The 21,017-nt window shown below is 41.0% G+C and overlaps 1 protein-coding gene and 1 pseudogene across 2 annotated transcripts in view; both read left to right on the top strand.

The window, feature by feature from the left end:
* Positions 1–21,017, top strand: part of CCDC126 (coiled-coil domain containing 126) — a 41,471-nt gene that overhangs the window by 6,109 nt on the left and 14,345 nt on the right. Inside the window, exon 3 of the mRNA XM_002751485.6 lies at positions 1,917–2,294. Coding sequence (XP_002751531.1) covers positions 2,057–2,294 — 238 coding nt within the window. The 5' untranslated portion in view covers positions 1,917–2,056. The remainder of the gene's footprint in view (positions 1–1,916; positions 2,295–21,017) is intronic.
* Positions 2,225–17,833, top strand: LOC128928404 (rRNA-processing protein FCF1 homolog pseudogene; annotated as a pseudogene). The gene has a single exon (XR_013523919.1). The product of XR_013523919.1 is annotated as an rRNA-processing protein FCF1 homolog pseudogene (transcript).

Here is a 21,017-nt window from a genome sequence, read left to right as displayed (position 1 = left end):
GCAATTGTATAAACCTTGAGGTCAGAAAGAATTTGATGTATTTTCCCTAGTGTGGCTACAGCACGGTTAGCAAGAGGGAAGTGGTATGAGATTAGGACAGAGAGAAATGGGTAGAAGTCAGGTTATGTAGGGCTTGTGCATGTCGTAAAGGTTGGTACTGAGTTTGCATGTTAGATTCTGAGTGCAGTGTGAAATTGTTAAAAGGTTTTTAAGCAAGAGAATGATATGCTTATGTGTGTGTTGGTGTGGTAAAAAATACATAATCTAAAATTTATCATTTTAGCATTTAAGTTTACAGTTCAGTGACATTAAGTACATTCACATCATTGTGCAACCATCACTACCATCCATCTCCAGAACTTTTTCATCACCCCCAACTGAAACTCTATACCCATTAGATCATAACTTTCCATTCTCTTCTTCCATGTTGTAGCATATATCAGAACATCTTTCTTCCTTAGGGCTAAATAATACTCCATTGTATGTAGATACCACATTTTATTTATCTGTTTATCTGTTGAGGGACACTTGGGTTATTTCCACCTTTTGGCTATTATGAATAATGCTTCAGTGACCATTGGCATACACATATCCCTTTGGGTTCCTGCTTTTATTTCTTTTGTGTATATATCCAGAAGTTCAATTCCGGATTATATGATAATTCTATGTTAAGTTTTTGAGGAAATGTCATACTGTCTTCCCCAGCAGCCACACTGTTTTATGTGCCCACCAGCAGAGCAGAAGAGTTTCAGTTTGTTCCCATCCTTGCCAACACTTGTTGCTTTCTGTGTGTTTTTTTTTTTAAAATAACTATCCTGATGGGGGCCAGGCGCGGTGGCTCACGCCTGTAATCACAGCACTTTGGGAGGCCGAGATGGGTGGATCACGGGGTCAAGAGATCGAGACCATCCTGGTCAACATGGTGAAACCCCGTCTCTACTAAAAATACAAAAAATTAGCTGGGCACGGTGGCACGTGCCTGTAATCTCAGCTACTCAGGAGGTAAAGGCAGGAGAATTGCCTGAACCCAGGAGGTGGAGGTTGCGGTGAGCCGAGATCGCGCCATTACACTCCAGCCTGGGTAACAAGAGTGAAACTTCATCTCAAAAAAAAAAAAAAAACTATCCTGATGGATGTGAAGTGTTATTTCACAGTGGTTTTAATTTACATTTCCCTGTGATTAATGAGGTTGAGCTTTTTTTTTTTTTGAGGTGGAGTCTCGGTTTGTCACCCAGGCTGGAGTGCCCTGGCACAATGTTGGCTCACTGCAACTCCGCCTCCTGGGTTCAAGCGATTCTCCTGCCTCAGCCTCCTCAGTAGCTGGGATTACAGGTGTCTGCCACCATGCATGGCTAATTTTTGCATTTTTAGTAGAGATGGGGTTCCATCCTGTTGTCCAGGCTGGTCTTGAACTCCTGACCTCAGGTGATCTGCCCACCTCGGCCTCCCAAAGTGCTGAGATAACAGGCATGAGCCAATGCATCCAGTCTTCTTTCCTTCTTTCTAACTTTCATTTTGATGTTTTTTTCTTTTCTTTTCTTTTTGTTTTTGAAGAATGGCTTTTAGGCATTTAGGTTGGTGACATGTATTTGAATAGACTGAGATATCCTATATATGTCATTATTAATGTCCATGGTTTTAGTTACAAATGAGAAACCATTTGAAGAGTTTTATGACCATGGTTGCATTTTTTTCAGGTATTTTCAATGAACTGACATTTATTTCTAGTTTAAACTTTGAAAAGATACATAAACGAGACAGGTAAAAGACTAGAAAGCTTACTTAGTGGAGGAGAAAGTTGTCAAATATATGGTATAGTTCCAAATCGAAATTATAGAATATTTGTTTTATTGTCGTCTGCTCTGTTACTGATACAGATTAAGACTAATACTGTTTTTCTTCTTAATTTTGCACAGTTAATAGAGTGGATACACCTTGCTGAAGATGAAGAATATACAATATTGAGGAGTTTTTTATTTTTTCTTTCAAATCTTGATTGTTTTGTGGCTTGCCTCAGGTTACCACTTTTCAGTCAAGTCTGCTTGCTTCTTTAGAGATGTTTTTTACAATCTCAAGAAAAAATATGTCCCAGAAATTGAGTTTACTGTTGCTTGTATTTGGACTCATTTGGGGATTGATGTTACTGCACTATACTTTTCAACAACCAAGACATCAAAGCAGTGTCAAGTTACGTGAGCAAATACTAGACTTAAGCAAAAGATATGTTAAAGCTCTAGCAGAGGAAAATAAGAACACAGTGGATGTCGAGAATGGTGCTTCTATGGCAGGATATGGTAAGATAACCGGAGAATATTTCTAGTCTCCTCCTATCCCCATTTAAAGATGATTGTGGAAATTGAACTTACGACTTCATTCATAGGTCTACGCAAAGTGATTTTTTTCTTGACTTTTTATTATAAAAATTTCAAATGGACTAAAAAATACAGATACTATGATAAATACTTACATAATCATCATCCAGACTTAACAACAGCAACAACAACAAAAAAGACCTTCTTGGACAAAATTCATTATCATACCTAGTTTATATTAAATTTTCCTAATTATTCCAATGTAAGCCATTAATTTTTTTTTTAAAACTGCCTTCCCCTTTTTTTTATTGCATTTTTGGTTTTGGGATACATGTGAAGAACATGCAAGATTGTTGCATAGGTACACATGTGGCAGTGTGATTTGCTGCCTTCCTCCCCTTCACCTATATCTGGCATTTCTCCCCATGCTCTCTCTCCCCAACTCCCCACCCGCCGCTGTCCCTCCTCTATTCCCCCAACAGACCCCAGTGTGTAGTGCTCCCCTCCCTGTGTCCATGTGTTCTCATTGTTGAACCCCTGCCTATGAACGAGAACATGCGGTGTTTGATTTTCTGTTCTTGTGTCAGTTTGCTGAGAATGATGGTTTCCAAGTTCATCCATGTCCCTACAAAGGGCACAAACTCATTGTTTTTGATGGCTGCATAATATTCCATGGTGTATATGTGCCACAATTTCCCTGTCCAGTTTATCATTGATGGGCATTTGGGTTGGTTCCAGGTCTTTGCTGTTGTAAACAGTGCTGCAGTGAACATTCATGTGCATGTGTCCTTATAGTAGAATGGTTTATAATCCTTTGGATATATACCCAGTAATGGGATTGCTGGATCAAATGGAATTTCTATTTCTAGGTCCTTGAGAAATTGCCACACTGTCTTCCACAATGTTTGAACTAATTTACCCTTCCACCAACAGTGTAAAAGTGTTCCTATTTCTCTACATCCTCTCCAGCATCTGTTGTCTCCAGATTATTTAATGATCACCATTCTAACTGGCGTGAGATGGTATCTCAATATAGTTTTGATTTGCATTTCTCTAATGACCAGTGATGATGAGAATTTTTTCATATGTTTTTTGGCCTCATGTATGTCTTCTTTTGTAAAAGTGTCTGTTCATATCCTTCGCCCACTTTTGAATGGGCTTGTTTGTTTTGTTCTTGTAAATCTGTTGCAGTTCTTTGTAGATTCTGGATATCAGCCCTTTGTCAGATGGGTAGCTTTCAAAAATTTTTTCCCATTCTGTTGGTTGCCGATTCACTCTAATGACTGTTTCTTTTGCCGTGCAAAAGCTGTGCAGTTTGATTAGGTCCCATTGGTCTATATTGGCTTTTGTTGCCAATGCTTTTGGTGTTTTGGTCATGAAGTCCTTGCCTACTCCTGTGTCCTGAATGGTTTTGCCTAGATTTTCTTCTAGGGTTTTTATGGTGTTAGGTCTTATGTTTAAGTCTTTAATCCATCTGGAGGTAATTTTAGTGTAAGGTGTCAGGAAGGGGTCCAGTTTCTGCTTTCTGCACCTGGCTAGCCAGTTTTCCCAACACCATTTATTAAACAGGGAATCCTTTCCCCATTGCTTGTTTTTGTCAGGTTTGTCAAAGATCGGATGGTTGTAGATATGTCGTGTTGCCTCCGAGGCCTCTGTTCTGTTCCATTGTTCTATATCTCTGTTTTGGTGCCAGTACCATGCTGTTTTGATTACTGTAGCCTTGTAGTATAGTTTGAAGTCTGGTAGTGTGATGCCTCCTGCTTTGTTATTTTTGCTTAGAATTCACTTGACTATGCAGGTTCTTTTTTGGTTCCATATGAAGTTTAAGGTGGTTTTTTCCAGTTCTGTGAAGAAGGTCATAGGTAGCTTGATGGGGATAGTGTTGAATCTGTAAATTACTTTGGGCAGTGTGGCCGTTTTTATGATATTGATTCTTCCTAACCATGAACATGGAATGTTTCTCCATCTATTTGTGTCCTCTCTTATTTCTTTGACCAGTGGTTTATAGTTCTTGAAGAGGTCCTTTACATTCCTTGTTAGTTGTATTTTATTCTTTTTTTTTTTTGAGACAGAGTTTCACTATTGTTACCCAGACTGGTGTCCAATGGCATGGTCTTGACTCACTGCAAGCTCCGCCTCCTGGGTTCAAGCAATTCTTCTGCCTCAGCCTCCCGAGTAGGTGGGACTACAGGTGCGCACCACCATGCTCAGCTAATTTTTTTGTATTTTTAGTGGAGACAGGGTTTCACCTTGCTGACCAGGATGGTCTTGATCTCTTGACCTCGTGATCCACCTGCCTCGGCCTCCCAAAGTGCTGGGATTATAGGCGTGAGCCACCGTGCCCGGCCTTTTATTCTCTTTGTAGCAATTGTGAATGGCAGATAGTTCTTGATTTGGCTCTCTTTAAGTCTGTTATTGGTGTATAGGAATGCTTGATTTTGTATCCTGAGACTTTGCTGAAGTTGTTTATCAGTTTCAGGAGATGTTTGGGCTGAGATGATAGGGTCTTCTAGATATACAATCATGTCATCTGCAAATAGAGACAATTTGACTTTCTGCTTTCCTATTTGAATACCCTTTGTATCTTTTTCTTACCTGATTGCTCTGGCTAGAACTTCCAGTACTATATTGAATAGGAGTGGTGAGAGAGGGCATCCTTGTCTAGTGCCAGATTTCAAAGGGAATGCTTCCAGTTTTAGCCCATTCAGTATGATATTGGCTGTTGGTTTGTCGTAAATAGCTTTCATTATTTTGAGATACGTTCCATCAATACTGAGTTTATTGAGGGTTTTTAGCATAAAGGGCTGCTGAATTTTGTCAAAGGCATTCTCTGCCTCAGTTGAGATAATCATGTGGTTTTTGTCTTTGGTTCTGTTTATGTGGTGAATTACGTTTATAGACCTGTGTATGTTGAACCAGCCTTGCATCCCCGGGATGAATCCTACTTGATCATGGTGGATAAGCTTTTTGATGTGCTGTTGCAGTCGGCTTGCCAGTATTTTATTGACGATTTTTGCGTCTATGTTCATCATGGATATTGGCCTGAAGTTTTCTTTTCTTGTTGAGTCTCTGCCGGGTTTTGGATTCAGGATGATGTTGGTCACATAAAATGATTTGGGAAGGATTCCCTCTTTTTGGATTGTTTGGAATAGTTTCAGAAGGAGTGGTACCAGCTCCTCTTTGTATGTCTGGTAGAATTTGGCTGTGAACCCATCTGGACCTGGGCTTTTTTTGTGTGGTAGGCGCTTAATTGCTGCCTCACCTTCAGACCTTGTTATTGGTCTATCCAGAGTTTCGACTTCTTCCTGGTTTAGGCTTGGGAGGAGACAAGTGTCCAGGAATTTATCCATTTCTTCCAGGTTTGCTGCTTTATTTGCATAGAGTTGTTTGTAATCATCTCTGATTATGGTTTGAATTTCTGTGGAATCTGTAGTGATATCACCTTTATCATTTTTTATTGCATCTATTTGATTATTTTCTCTCTCTTTTTTAATTAATCTGGCTAGTGGTCTATCTATTTTGTTGATCTTTTCGAAAAACCAGCTCCTGGATTTATTGATTTTTTTGAAGAGTTTTTTGTGTCTCTATCTCCTTTAGGTCTGCTCTGATCATAGTTATTTCTTGTCTTCTGCTTGGTTTTGAGTTTTTTTGATCTTGTTCCTGTAGCTCTTTCAATTTTGACGATAGGGTGTCAATGTTAGATCTCTCCTTGCTTCTCATGTGGGCATTTATTGCTTTATATTTTCCTCTAGAGACTGCTATAAATGTGTCCCAGAGATTCTGGTATGTTATGTCTTCGTTCGCATTGGTTTCGAAGAACATCTTTATTTCTGCCTTCATTTAATTGTTTATCCAGTCAACATTCAAGAGCCAGTTGTTCAGTTTCCATGAAGCTGCACGGTTCTGAGTTAGTTTCTGAATTCTGAGTTCTAACTTGATTGCAGTGTGGTCTAAGAGACTATTTGTTTTGATTTCCATTTTTTTGCATCTGCTGAGGAGTGATTTACTTGCAATTATGTGGTCAGTTTTAGAGTAGGTGCGATGTGGTGCTGAGAAGAATGGGTATTCTGTGGATTTGGGGTGGAGAGTTCTGTAAATGTCTATTAGGGTTGCTTGTTCCATGTCTGAGTTCAAGTCCTGGATATCCTTGTTGATTTTCTGTCTGGTTGATCTGTCTAATATTGACAATGGGATGTTAAAGTCTCCCACTATTATTGTGTGGGAGTCTAAGTCTCTTTGTAAGTCATTAAGAACTTGCCTTATGTATCTGTGTGCTCCTGTATTGGGTGCCTATATATTTAGGATCGTTAGCTTTTTTTTATTGCATTGATCCTTTTACCATTATGTAATGTCCTTCTTTGTCTCTTTTGATATTTGTTGCTTTGAAGTCTATTTTATCAGAGACGAGAATTGCAACTCCTGCTTTTGTTTGCTCCCCATTTGCTTGGTAAATTTTCTTCCATCCCTTTATTTTGAGACTTTGTGTATCCTTGCATGTGAGATGGGTTTCCTGGATGCAGCACACCAATGAGTTGGCTTTCTATCCAATTTGCCAGTTTGTGTCTTTTGATTGGGGCATTAAGTCCATTTACATTTAGGGTTAATATTGTTATGTGTGAATTTGATACTGCCATTTTGATGCTAGCTGGCTTTTTTGCCCATTAGCTGATGCAGTTTCTTCATTGTGTTGATGCTCTTTACCATTTCGTATGTTTTTGGAGTGGGTGATACTGGTTGTTCCTTCCTATGTTTAGTGCCTCTTTCAGGAGCTCTTGTAAAGCAGGCCTGGTGGTGATGAAATCTCTGAGTACTTGCTTGTTCGTAAAGGATTTTATTTTTCCTTCACTTATGAAGCTTAGTTTGGCTGGATATGAAATTCTGGGTTGAAAGTTCTTTTCTTTAAGGATGTTGAATATTGGCTCCCACTCTCTTCTGGCTTGTAGGGTTTCTGCCGAGAGATCTGCTGTGAGTCTGATGGGCTTCCCTTTGTGGGTAACCCAACCTTTCTCTCTGGCTGCCCTTAGCATTTTCTCATTTATTTCAATCCTGGTGAATTTGATGATTATGGGCCTTGGGGTCGCTCTTCTTGAGGAATATCTTTGTGGTGTTCTCTGTATTCCTGGACTTGAATATTGGCCTGCCTTGCTAGGTTGTGGTAGTTTTCCTGGATAACATCCTGAAGAGCATTTTCCAGCTTGGATTCATTCTCTCCGTCACATTTAGGTACACCTATCAAACGTAGATTAGGTCTTTTCACATAGTCCCATATTTCTTGGAGACTTTGTTCATTCCTTTTTATCTTTTTTTTCTCTCTAATTTGCCTTCTCATTTTATTTCATTGAGTTGATTTTCTTCCTCTGATATTTTTTCTTCTGTTTGGTCAATTTGGCTGTTGAAACTTGTGTATTCTTCACGAAGTTCTCATGTTGTGTTTTTCAGCTCCATCAATTCACTTATATTCCTCTCTAAGTTGTCTATTCTCGTTAGCATTTTGTCAAATCTTTTTTCAAGGTTCTTAGTTTCTTTGCATTGGGTTAGAACATGTCCTTTTAGCTCACAGAAGTTTCTTATTACCCACCTTCTGATGGCTGAATCTGTCAGTTCATCACCCTCATTCTCCATCCAGCCTTGTTCCCTTGCTGATGAGGAGTTGTGATCCTTTGTAGGAGGAGAGGTGTTCTGGTTTCGGGTGTTTTCATCCTTTTGCACTGGTTTCTTCCCATCTTTGTGTATTTATCCACCTGTCATCTTTGTAGTTGCTGACTTTCAGATTGGGTCTCTGAGTAGACATCCAGTTTGTTTATGATGAAGTTATTTCTTTCTGTTTCTTAGTTTTCCTTCTACCAGTCAGGCCCTTCTGCTGTAGGACTTTTGAGGTCCACTCCACGCCCTGGTTGCCTGGGGATCACCTGCAGTGTCTGCAGAACAGTAAGGGTTGCTACCAGTTTCTTCTTCTGCTATCTTTGTCCCCAAAGGATACCCACCAAATGTCAATCTGAGCTCTCCTTTATGAGGTTAGTGTTTGGATATACAGGGGTCAGGGAGCTGCTTGAGGAGACAGTCTGTCCTTTATAGGAGCTCATGTGCTAACCTGTGAGCTCCGTTGTTCATTCAGGGTTGCTGGGCAGGTACGTTTAAGTCTGCTACAGCAGAACTCATAAACCCCTTTTTCTTCCAGGTCCTCTGTCCCAGTGAGTTAGGGCTTTATTTATGAGTTTTCATTGTGCTGCTGCCTTTTTTTCAGGGGTGCCCTGCCCAGCAAGGAGGCAGCCTAGTCACTGTCTGCCTGCAGAGGCTTTGCTGAGCTTCTGTGGGCTCCACCCAGCTGCTGTGTGAACTTCCCTGCAGTACTGTTTATACGGGTTTAGATAGAACTGCCTCGGCAATGGTGGCCCACCTCTGTAATGGTGGACTCTCTCTGTAATAGTGGGTTGCCTCTGCAACAGCAGGCCACCTCAGCAATAGCGGACTACCTCGGTAATGGTGGAGTGCCTTGGTAATGGCAGACACCCCTCCCCCACAGAGCTGTACCTTCCTGGGTTCAGCTGTGCTTACTGTGAAGCTCTCAACCCAGAGCATTTACAACTGCTGTTTTTTTGTGAACGTGGGACCAGCCGAGCCTGATCACCTGACTCCCTGCCTCAGAGCCTTTTTTTTTTTTTTGGGGGGGTGGGGGAGGAAGGCAGGAAGGGAGGGAAGAAGGACAGTAGGGAGGAAGGAAGGGATGAAGGAAGGAAGGAAGGGAGGAAGCGGGGAGGGAGGGAGGGAAGGGAAGGAAGGAAATCAAGCAATGAGAGAGACATTGCCGACCTGGATCTAGAGGTTTACAAGTTGATTTCTTTTTTTTTTGAGAGAAGGAAAGAAAAAAAAAAAAGTAAAGGAGAGGAAGAAAGAGGAAGAGAAAGAGGGAGAGTAAATGGAAATATTGCTTTATTTTGAAAAAAATTGGGTATTATTAATGGCCAATCAATGGTTCATTTAAACTTATGGGTAGGTGTGATGTGGTATTGACAAGAATGTATATTTTGTGTATTTGAAGTGGAGAGCTCTATAAATATTTATTAAGTTTACTTGTTCCGGATCTGAGTTCGAGTCCTTGATATCCTTATTAATTTTCTGTCTCATTGAGTCTAAGTCTCTATGTATCTGGGTGTTAGGATCATTAGCTCTTGTTGTTGCATTGATCCTATTACCACTGTATCTTTGTTGCTTTAAAATCTATTTTATCTGCTACGAGATTTGCAACTCCTGCTTTTTATTTATTTATTATTTATTTTTGCTCTCCATTTGGTTGGTAAATCTTTCTCCATCCCTTTGTTTTGAGTCTTTGTGTATCCTTGCATGTGAAACAGGTCTGGATGTAACATGCCATTGGGTTTTGGCTGTGTCTTTTGATTGGGGGATTTGGTCAATTTAAATTTAGGGTTACTGCCATTTGATGTTGACTGGCTGTTTTATCCATTCGTTGGTGTAAATTCTTCTTTATGTTGGTGCTCTTTACTTTTTGGTGTATTTTTAGAAAGGCTAATACTGGTTGTTTCTTTCTGTGTATAATGCTTCTTTCAGAAGCTCTTGTAAAGCAGGCCTGGTGCTAATAAAATCTCTGAGTTCTTGCTTGTTCATAAAAGATTTTATTTTTCCTTCAGTTGTGAAGCTTAGTTTGGCTGGATATGAAATTCTGGGCCGAAGGTTCTGTTCTTTGAGGATGTTGAATATTGGCCCCCACTCTCTTCTGGCTTGTAGAGTTTCTGCTGAGAGATCTGCTGTAAGTCTGATAGGCTTGCCTTTGTGGGTAACATGACCTTTCTCTCTGGCTGCCCTTAGTATTTTCTCCTTCGTTTCAACCCTGGTAAATCTAACGATTATGTGCCTTGGGGTTGCTCTTCTTGAGGAATATCTTTGTGGTGTTCTCTGTATTACCTGGGATTGAATGTTGACCTGCTTTGCTAGTTTAGGAAAATTTTCCTGAATAATATCCTGAAGGGTATTTTCCAGCTTGGATTCATTCTCCGTCGCATTCAGGTACACCTATCAAATGTAAATTTGGTCTTTTCACATAGTCCCACATTTCTTGGCGACTTTGCTCATTCCTTTTTACCCTTTTTTCTTTAATCTTTTCTTCCCGTTTTATTTCATTAAGTTGGACTTTGACCTCTGATATCCTTTCTTCTGCTTGAACCAATTCGAGTGTTTAAACCTGTGCATACTTCTCGGAGTTCCTGTATTGTATTCTTCAGTTCCATTAATTCACTCATACTCCTCTCTAAGTTGTCAATTCTCAATAGGATTTCATCAAACCTTTTTTCAAAGTTCCTAGTTTCTTTACGTTGGGCTACAACGTGTTCTTTTAACTCACCGAAGTTTGTTATTATCCATTCCTTGAAGAGTGATTCTGTCATCAGGATGCGCTTATTCTCCATCAAGCCTTGTTCCATTGTTGATGTGGATCTGTGATTATCTTTAGAGGGAGAGGCGTTCTGATTTTGAGTGTTCTCAGCTTTTTTACACTGGTTTCTTCCCGTCATTGTAAATTTATCCTCCTGCCGTCTTTGAATTTACCAACTTTCAGATTAGGTCTCTTGAGTGGGCGTCCAGGTTGTTAGTTCCCAGGTCCAGAGCAGCAGCGTTAAAACTGACGGTGCTTTTCTGCCCAGGATTCTCCTGTCTGGCTTCCTTCTTGTGTCTGTAGTAGGCAACTCTGCCTTCCCGGGGCTCCAAATCCCGGTCAGAAGGGGAACCAGTCCCGTTTACTCTGAGCCGAGCGCTGCCGCACCGAGGTGCCGTCACAGCCGCTGCGCCGGGCTCTGGTGTCCTGCTGGGGGCCCTTGTGGGTCCTCCGAACCTGTTTACTCTGCTCCGAGAGCTGCTGTGCCGAGGTGCCGGCAGAACCGCTGCGCCAGCCACGAGAGTCGCACTGGCCACCCGTGTGTTTCCTCCACCGGGGGATCTTCTGCTCCGTGAGCGACCAGAATTTGTCTGAAAGTGTGGCGTCCTCTAGTTCTCCGCTCCTTCCCTGAGAGCTGCAATCCCAGGATGTTAGCAATCGGCCATCTTGGATCGTTCTCCTCAGAGCCTTTTTTTTAGTTGAATGGTCAACTCTTTCCCAGGTTTCAGTTGCCTGTTGAAAAGGCGCCGGGATCTGTGTGATTTCCCATGCGGCAACCCACTGTGCCGGCTGAAACAGCCACGATGAGATTCCTGGCCCTTTTTTGCCCGGGAATCTCCTGGCCTGGCTCCCTGTTTCAATCCCCTTTTTAATCAGATGAATGGGCGACTGCCTTCCCAGAGCTCCAGTCACCAGCTAAAATGGTACCCAGACCAGTGTATTTTGTACGGAGAACCGCCGCACCAGGGTGCTGGCAAAACAGCCATGCTGGCCAAAACAACCATGCTGGTGACCCATGGGACTCCTCCGCCAGGAAATCTCCTGGTTTGTGGGCAGTAAAAATCCATCTGGAAATGCAGTGTCCACTCACCCTCTGCCCTTTCACTGGGAGCTGCAAGCCTGAGCTGCTCCTAATCGGCCATCTTGGATCAGAACCTTGATGGCCTTTTTTCTTAAACCTCAAAAGCAACCTCTGTTAGCTTCCAACTTTTCTTCTGCAGGTTCTTAACCTCTCTTAGTCTTCATAGAATTGAAGAGAGTTAGGGTCTTGCTCTGGATTAGGCTTTGGCTTAAGAGAATGTTGTGGCTGGTTTGATGTTTTATGCAGACCACTCAAACTTTCTTCATTTCAGCAATAAAGGTGTTTTCCTTTCTTATTCATGTGTTCCCTGGACTGGCACTTTTAATTCTCTTCAAGAGCTTTTCCTCTGCAGTCACAACTGGGCTGTTTGGCACAAGGCCTAGCTTTGCGCCTGTCTCAGGTTTCAACATTGCCTTCCTCACTAAATTTAATCATTTATTGCTTTTAGTTTAAAGTGAGAGACAAGGGAGTCTTCCTTACACTTGAACACTTAGAGGCCATTGTGGGGTTATTAATTGGCCTAATTTCAATATTGTTGTGTTTAAGGGAATAGGGAGGCCTGAAGAGAGGGAGAGAGACAGGGGAAAGGCCAGTTGGTGCAGTGGTCAGAACACAAGTAACATTTATCAATTAAGTCTGCTGCCTTATGTGGGTACAGTTCAAGGTGCCCCAAAACAATTCCAGTAGTAACATCAACAGTTGCTGATCAGATCACCATAGCAGATACAAGAATAATGAAAAAGTGAAATATGAGAATTACCAAAATGTGGCAGAGACCCAAAGAGAGCACATATTGTTAGGCAGTACCAATAGACGTGCTCCATGCAGAGTTGCTGTAAACATTCATTTGTAAAAAGGCAGTATCTGCAAAGTGAAGTGCAATAAAACGATATATTCCTTTATTACATTATGGTTACTTTCCTTTCCTGTAAACTTTTTCACCCTAGAGCTAATAAGTATCGATTTTTGTTTCTTTGCCTAGTTTTCTAACGCATCTGCCTACAGTTGCTTAAATATTCTCCTAGCATATTCAGACACATTAGGTATCTTAGCACATTCTTTATATTGAAGAAATCTTTCCTGATGCCTTCCAATTGACTCTGGCCTGGACAGTTTGCTCTCTAGGATTGCAGGAGTGAATTGTTTTAGAATCACAGTTTGTCATTATCTTATAGATTTATTTCTTTCTCATATTGGATCTCCTGTTTTCTAGAATTTTTTTAAGCTTCCTGTTTATTAGTTATCCTCTGATTTTAGGAGAACAGATCTCCTGGTAGTTTCCTGAGAAAGATACAGACAGGAAAAAGTTTGGAGTTCTTGTGTATCTGAAAAGATCTTTTCCCCCTCAACCTTCATACTCCATTGTAAGTTTGGCTGGGTGTAGAATCCTAGGTTGGAAATAATTTCCTTTGAGATTTTAAAGGCTCTGCGCTGTTCTACTCCTCATCCATCTAGGTCCCAGTGTTCTTTTTGAGAAGCTGACGCTGTTCTTTATCTTTTTTATGTAATTTTATATAATTTTTAGAAGCTTTTAGGTCTTTGTCCATTCTAAAATTTCAGAATGATGTGACTGGGTATGGGTCTCTTTCATACATGTGTTGGGCCCTCAGTGGAACATCCTGCAATTTATGTCATTCAATGCTGGGATATTTTCTTAATTTATTAGTTGAATTTCTTTCTATGTTTTTTCATTAACTCTTTCTGGCATTCTGTTATTCAGCATTTGGGCTTTCTGAATTGTTGTCCTATAGTTTTCCCTCATTTACTTTATTTTCCATTTCTGTCTTTTTATGTCCTTTATAGAGAGGATTTCTGTAGCTTTATTTTCCAGATCTTTATAGAGTTTTTCATTTCATCTAATATTTTTAATTTCTAAGAGCTGTCTATTGGGCTGGATGTGGTGGCTCATGCCTGTAATCCCAGCACTTTGGGAGTCCTAGGTGGGTGGATCACTTGAGATTAAGAGTTCGAGACCAGCCTGGCCAACATGGTGAAACCTTGTCTTTACTGAAAATACAAAAATTAGCTGGGCATGGTGGCACATGTCTGTAATCCCAGTTACTTGGGAGGCTGAGGCAGGAGAATCACTGGAACCCAGCAGGTGGAGGTTGCAGTGAGCCAAGATCACACCATCCAGTCTGGACAACAGAGTGAGACTCCGTCTGCAAAAAAAAAAAAAGAAAAAAGCTGTCTTTTGTTATGTCTCTGAGGTTATCAGTGGTAGGTTTTCTGAAGTGTTTTTATGATTCTTCCAAATATACCTGGTGGTCCTTATCCTTTGTCTGTATTTGAAGAATGGGACGCTAAAAGGTTGATGGCAAATGCTGAGCTTTTGTGTAGTGTTTACTATGGGATGATGGGACATTTCCTTGGGTATATCCTTGATATTTACAGTGATTTCTCCTACCAACTACCTGCAGTTGGGCCAAACTTCACAGGTTACTGGCACAGTGCCCCACAAAACTGCCCTCACTTACAGATACCAGCCTCTAGTTAGGATATTTCCAGGCCACTTTCACTTCTGACCAAGTGGTTACAAATTTATGGGTTTCCATTACCTCCTCATGTTTGACAATTCACTAGATTGACCCATAAAACTCACTGAAATGCTATGCATTACTTTTGTTATAAATACTTCATTGTCAATCTGTGATTGATTGAATTTGTGGATGCAGAACCCACAGGTACAGACATCCAACTAATGGACATGAACATCTGGGGATTTTGGTATCCATGGTGGGTGCTAGAACCAATTCCCTACAGATACAGAGAGCCAAGTATACTTATTATTACAGTTTTAGTATAGAAGAAGGATAGAAGTTAGAGTCAGCCAAAGGGAGATACGCATAGGACAATGTCCTGGAGGGTACGAGATGTAGTTTCCGTTATCCTCTATTCATGGAACCAGGACACATTACCCTCCTGGCATATCCAATGCACATCAATGTGTGATACCATGCAGAATATTGCCAACTAGGGAAGCTCACCTGAACTTCAATGTATGGTTTTATTGGGGTGTCATTATGTAGGCATGATTGATTGAATCATTGCCACATGGTTAAACTTAATCTCCAATCCTTCTCCCTGAAAATCTCCTGAAAGTCAGCTGAAAATCCCCAACTCTCTAATCACATGGTTGTCCTTTCTGGCATGGCCAGCTCCCTGACCCCTAATACTGAGTCATCCAATTAGCACAAAATATCTAGGGCCCCACTCTGAGTTGCCTCCTTAAGGTAAACTAACAGATGTGGTCCCAGGGGCCCACCATGACTAACAAAGACATTTCGTCAGTCAGGAAATTCCAGGCATTTAGTGGCTGCCTCCCAAGAACTGGAGACAAAGACCAGCTATTTTTTTTTCTTCTTTGAGACAGAGTCTCGCTCCATTGCCCAGGCTGGAGTGCGGTGGTGTGATCTTGGCTCACTGCAACATCCACCTCCCACGTTCAAACGACTCTCCTGTCTCAGCCTCCCAAGTAGCTGGGACTACAGGCATGTACCACCACGCTGGCTACTTTTTATATATTTTAGTAGAGATGAGGTTTTACCTTGTTGGCCAGGTTGGCCTTGAACTCCTGACCTCAGGCGATCCACCTGCTTCTGCCTCCCAGAGTGTTAGGATTATAGGTGTGAGCCACTGTGCCCGGCCTAAATTTTTTATTACACAGTATCAGTGTATTTTATTCATTTGAGATGATCTCTAATATCAGTATATTTAAGTCTTTCCTCTTGAGCTGGTCATATACCCTGGAGAATCACTTCCTGTCTGTGGCTGGGGAGTATAGGCCTATAAGTGTTCTGGGATCTGAGTGAGAGAAAAAGGCTGGGCAAGGAAGAGTGATCTCAGCACTCACTATTTAAACTTTCATTTAGCCGGCACAGTGGCTCATGCCTATAATCCCAACAGTTTGGGAGGCCAAAGTGGGTGGATCACCTGAAGTTGGGAATTTGAGACCAACCTGACCAACATGGAGAAACCCCATCTCTACTAAAAATACAAAATTAGCTGGGTGTGGTGGTGGGCACCTGTAATCCTAGCTACCTTGGAGGCTGAGGCAGGAGAATCGCTTGAACCCAGGAGGGGGAGATTGCAGTGAGCCGAGATCGTGACATTACACTCCAGCCTGGGCAACAAGAGCAAGACTGTCTCAAAAAACAAAAGCTTTTATTTACTCTTCCAGTTTCCAGTGTAAACCTAGGCCCTCAACTGCTCCATCGCCTTAAGAAAATACATCTCAGATCTTCTGGGCGGGGTGGGGGGGGGCGAGGGCGTGGTTTGGAGTGGTGCACAGAATAAGGATTTAATTGCTATATAGAAAATAGCTAATGCATGCTGGGCTTAATACCTACTTAGGTGATAGGTTGATTCTCCAGGGTATTATATGACCAGCTCAAGAGGAAAGACTTAAATATACTGTTATTAGAGATCACCTCAAATGAATAAAATACATTGATACTGTGTAATAAAAAATATAGGCCGGGCACAATGGCTCACACCTATAATCCTAACACTCTTGGAGGCAGAAGCAGGTGGATCGCCTGAGGTCAGGAGTTCAAGGCCAACCTGGCCAACAAGGTAAAACCTCATCTCTACTAAAATATATGAAAAGTAGCCGGCATGGTGGTGCATGCCTGTAGTCCCAGCTACTTGGGAGGCTGAGACAGGAGAGTCGTTTGAACGTGGGAGGTGGATGTTGCAGTGAGCCAAGATCACACCACCGCCCTCCAGCCTGGGCAACAGAGTGAGACTCCGTCTCAAAGAAGAAAAAAAATAGCTGGTCTTTGTTTCCAGTTCTTGGGAGGCAGCCACTAAATGCCTGGAATTTCCTGACTGACGAAATGTCTTTGTTAGTCATGGTAGGCCCCTGGGACCACGTCTGTTAGTTTACCTTAAAGTGCAGCAGGCTGGGCGTGGTGGCTCAAGCCTGTAATCCCAGCACTTTGGGAGGCTGAGGCGGGTGGATCACGAGGTCAGGAGATGGAGACCATTCTGGTCAACAAGGTGAAACCTCGTCTCTACTAAAAATACAAAAAATTAGCTGGGCATGGTGGCGCGTGCCTGTAATCCCAGCTACTCAGGAGGCTGAGAGAGGAGAATTAATTGCCTGAACCCAGGAGGCGGAGGCTGTCGTGAGCCGAGATCGCGCCATTGCACTCCAGCCTGGGTAACAAGAGTGAAACTTCGTCCCCAAAAAAAAAAAAAAAAAAAAAGCTGCAGCAAATCACGATGGCACAGGTTTACCCATGTAACATATCTGCACATCTGAAGAAGCAGGTGTGTGGTGTGACCATAGGGAAGCAAAAGAAAACAAGGAAGTGTGCGACCATGAAGTGAATGCTTAGTCTCAGGGATCAGAGGCTTAAAGAAAAGGATAGATTAAAACCTAAAAAGAAAGGAAAGAAGGATCCCAGCACGTTAAAGAGAAATTCCCCAACACCCTTCCTGCTTATTTTTCCAATGTAATACACAGCTGGGCCCACCTTACCACATCTTCATTGATACCAACTTTATCAACTTTTCCATAAAAGCCAAATTGGACTTAGTGCAGTCAATAATGGACTGTCTGTATGCCAAGTGTATCCCTTGTATAACTGATTGTATAATGGCTGAAATTGAGAAATTGAGGCAGAAGTAATGATTTGCTCTAAGGACCTCCAAGGATCTGAGAGTTGAATGATTACCATGTACACAAAGGAACAAAGGAGCCTATGCAGATGACTGCTTAGTACAGAGAGTAAGTCAGCATAAGTGTTACATTGTGGCCACAATTGACTGGGACCTTAAAAGAAGAATCCCTAAGATTTTTGGAGTTCCTATCGTGGACATTTCTATCCATAGATACAATATTGAACAAATGCCAGATGATTATAGAGCCCCTTGATTCTAATTCTTACAAGACAGTTCCTCTGCCTTTCTTTGACCAGCTTTTTCTTTTTCCCAGTTCATTACACATGCAGTAGCATGAATTATTATTCTGTTGACCTGTTTGCTCCATTATGAGCTGAGGATGGTTAAATATGTTCACTCTGTTTTTGAGAAAGTTTCCCTCTTGTTTCCCAGGCTGGAGTGCAGTGGCGCAATCTTAGCTTAATGCAGCCTTTGCTTCCCAGGTTCGAGTGGTTCTCCTGCTGCATCTTCCTGAGTGGCTGGGATTGCAGGCATGTGCCACCATGCCCAGCTGATGTATGTATTATTATTATTTTTTTTTGGTATTTTTAGTCGAGACAAATACTTTCGTATTTTTAGTACGGAAAAATACGCCTTGACCTCCCAGGGTGCTGGGATTGCAGGTGTGAGCCACTGTGCTTGGCCTGCTCACTTTTTGATGCTGTTTTGAAATTGATATGTTATCTCATAAAAATGTTAGGCCAGGCACAGTGGCTCACGCCTTTGGTCCCAGCACTTTGGGAGGCTAAGGTGGAGTGGATCACCTGAGATCAGGAGTTCAAGACCAGGCTGGACAACATGGTGAAACCCCATCTCTAGTAAGAATACAAAGAAAGTTTCGAGGTGTGGTGTCACATGCCTCTGGTCCCAGCTGCTGGGGAGGCTGAGGCAGGAGAGTTGCTTGAACCTGGGAGGCGGAGGTTATAGTGGCCATGGTTGCGCCACTGCATTCCAGCCTGGGCGACAGGGCCTTGGTTGCGCCACTGCATTCCAGCCTGGGCGACAGAGTGAGACAGTCTCAAAAAAAAAAAAAAAAAAAGTTAACGATGGTCAAAGGGTACAAAATCTCAGATGGGAAGAATATGTTTTATACTTTTTTTGAGTTCTGTTGTACAGTGTGGTGCATATACTTAACAATGGAGTATTCTACATTTCAAAATAGATGTTCTCATCACAAATGTATTTGAAGTATTGGATATGTTAACTAGCTTTATTTAATTATTCCACATTGTATCCACAATTTATGATATAACTTTGTAATTCCATACATTTATGCAATTATAAATTGTTAATTTACAATAAAAAATTTTTGTCACATATTTTTAGGAAGAAAAACCCAAAAAAACCCACTACACATCCTGCACATAGGCCCTGGAACTTAACTTAGACAGATTTGCACCTAGTCCTAGGTTTTTAGTCCTTTCTTTACCTCTGTTTTCAGTAGTACATGGGGTAAGATTTCTGGGACCTTTTGGGGTAGGATGCTATGGAGAAAACAGGATTGCTTCTTGTCTTTTTTTACTTCTCATTAAACATTTAGCCTTTTCAGGTCTGCTAAGTCAGTTACCATACAGCTTTGTAGTTTTGTTACTATGGTCTCCTTGCTTGTTTCTTATCTTTAGCCTTGTGGATTTGTGCTTAAAAACAAAAAGAAAAAAACACTTTACTGGTTTTGTGCGATATCTAGAATCAGCTTAGGCTAAATGCTTGTGTTCACTTTACCATCTTTATGTGGGAATGCCCTGGACACACAGTTTTTCTTCTTCCCTTTATGATGATTTTCATGAAGTAGCAAGGGTTAGTCTGGTCTCAAACTCCTAGCCTCAAGCCATCCTCCCACCTTGGCCTCCCAAAGTGCTGGCATTATAGGCATGAGCCACCATGCCCAGCCAGATATTGCAGAAATAGATAACATAAATAAGCAAAAGTAGAGTAGAGGTAATTTCACTTAATTTGATATATATCAGCGTTTGGCTATATATTTTCTGAAAGGGATATATCATAAATATTTTCAGCCTTCTGGGTTGTATATGGTGTCCGTTATAATAAATGAACATGCCTATGTCCTAATAAAACTTTATTTTCAAAGATACGTGGCCATTCAGTTGTAGTTTGCTAACCTGTGGTACATATGTATGCTTATTCAAACACATTGCTTTATTTTGAGTAAAAATGGCATTGTACTATGCATGCTGGTTTTGCAACTTACTTATCTTCACTGTTACTGTAAATATACTTCCATTTTGTACATAAAGGTCTGTTTTATCCTTTTTAATTACTTAAATATTATTTTATTTTTTGAGACAGGATCTTATGCTGTTGCCCAGACAGGAGTGTAGTGGTCTGATCATAGCTCACTATAACCTCAAACTCCTGGGCTCAAGTGATCCTCCCACCTAAGCCACCCAAGTAGCTGAGACTACAGGTATGCGCCACCCTGCCAGGCTAATTTGTTGTTGTTGTTGTTGAGTTGGGGTCTCACTATGTTGCCCAGGGTAGTCTCCAACTTCTGGAATCAAGCGATCCTCCCACCTTGGTTTCCCAAAGTGCTGCGATTACAGATGTGAGCCACCATGCCTGGCCTATTATTTCATTTTATAAATGCCTTTCTTTCACTTCTCTAGTGATGAATAATTTGGTGCTAACCTTTTTTGTGTGTTTTCTTTAGTGCTGCGATGTATTAATTTGTGTGTGTGTGTGTGTGTGTATGAAATATGTATGAGTGTGTATACGTATTTTACATTTGTGTGAATGTTTAAGAATAGATTACCTAATTGTGGAATTTTGGGGTCAGGGGTCACAGATATGCACACGTTAAATAGACATTTGTCAGATTGCCCTCCAGAATGGATCTACCAATTTACATTCTTACTATACCACTTTCCCATCAGTGGGAAGATGACCATTTATATGCATACTTTACCAATTCTGTTTAATTTTAAATGGCATTTAATTGTTTGCTTTTGCATTTATTTGCTTTCAGGGGAGGTTAAAAGATTTTTTAAATGTTTGTTGGCCATTGGTATTTCTTGTACATATGAGAATATGAATTATTTGAGTCATTTGACAGTTTTTCTGCTGGGAAATTTGTTTATTTCTTATTTGATTCTTTATAAAGATGTTAATGCTGTCATGTGTTACAAATGTTTTTCTTTTGATTTTTCAGCTGCCCAATAACTGGGTATACTGTTTTTAAATTTTATGTAGTAAAATATCTTTTTTATGATTTAGTTTTATGCAGAAAATTTTTCTCTCCACAACTTATATTCTACTGTATTATGCTTTTAGTTGTTTTTTGTTCATTTTACATTTATATTTGTCATATAGGTGGGATTTCTGTTGTAAACAGTAAGAAGCAGGTTTTTTTCTCCAAATGAGTTAGCCAGTTATTCTGGTTTCATTATTTGAATTTCTTCCTTGGCTCTATTAATTTGAAATGGCAGTACAAGTTACAGTCAGATTAGAATTTTACAGTAACTTAAACTTTTAGCTATCCATAGAAACCATTTATCCCATAGCCTGTCATTACTATACAAAAAAAGCCAATAAAAAATATTTCTTGAATGGACCT

The sequence above is a fragment of the Callithrix jacchus genome, chromosome 11 (genome assembly GCF_049354715.1).
Source record: "Callithrix jacchus isolate 240 chromosome 11, calJac240_pri, whole genome shotgun sequence".
NCBI classification, from domain to species: Eukaryota; Metazoa; Chordata; class Mammalia; order Primates; family Cebidae; genus Callithrix; species Callithrix jacchus.
This window is presented reverse-complemented; position numbering and strand designations above follow the sequence as displayed.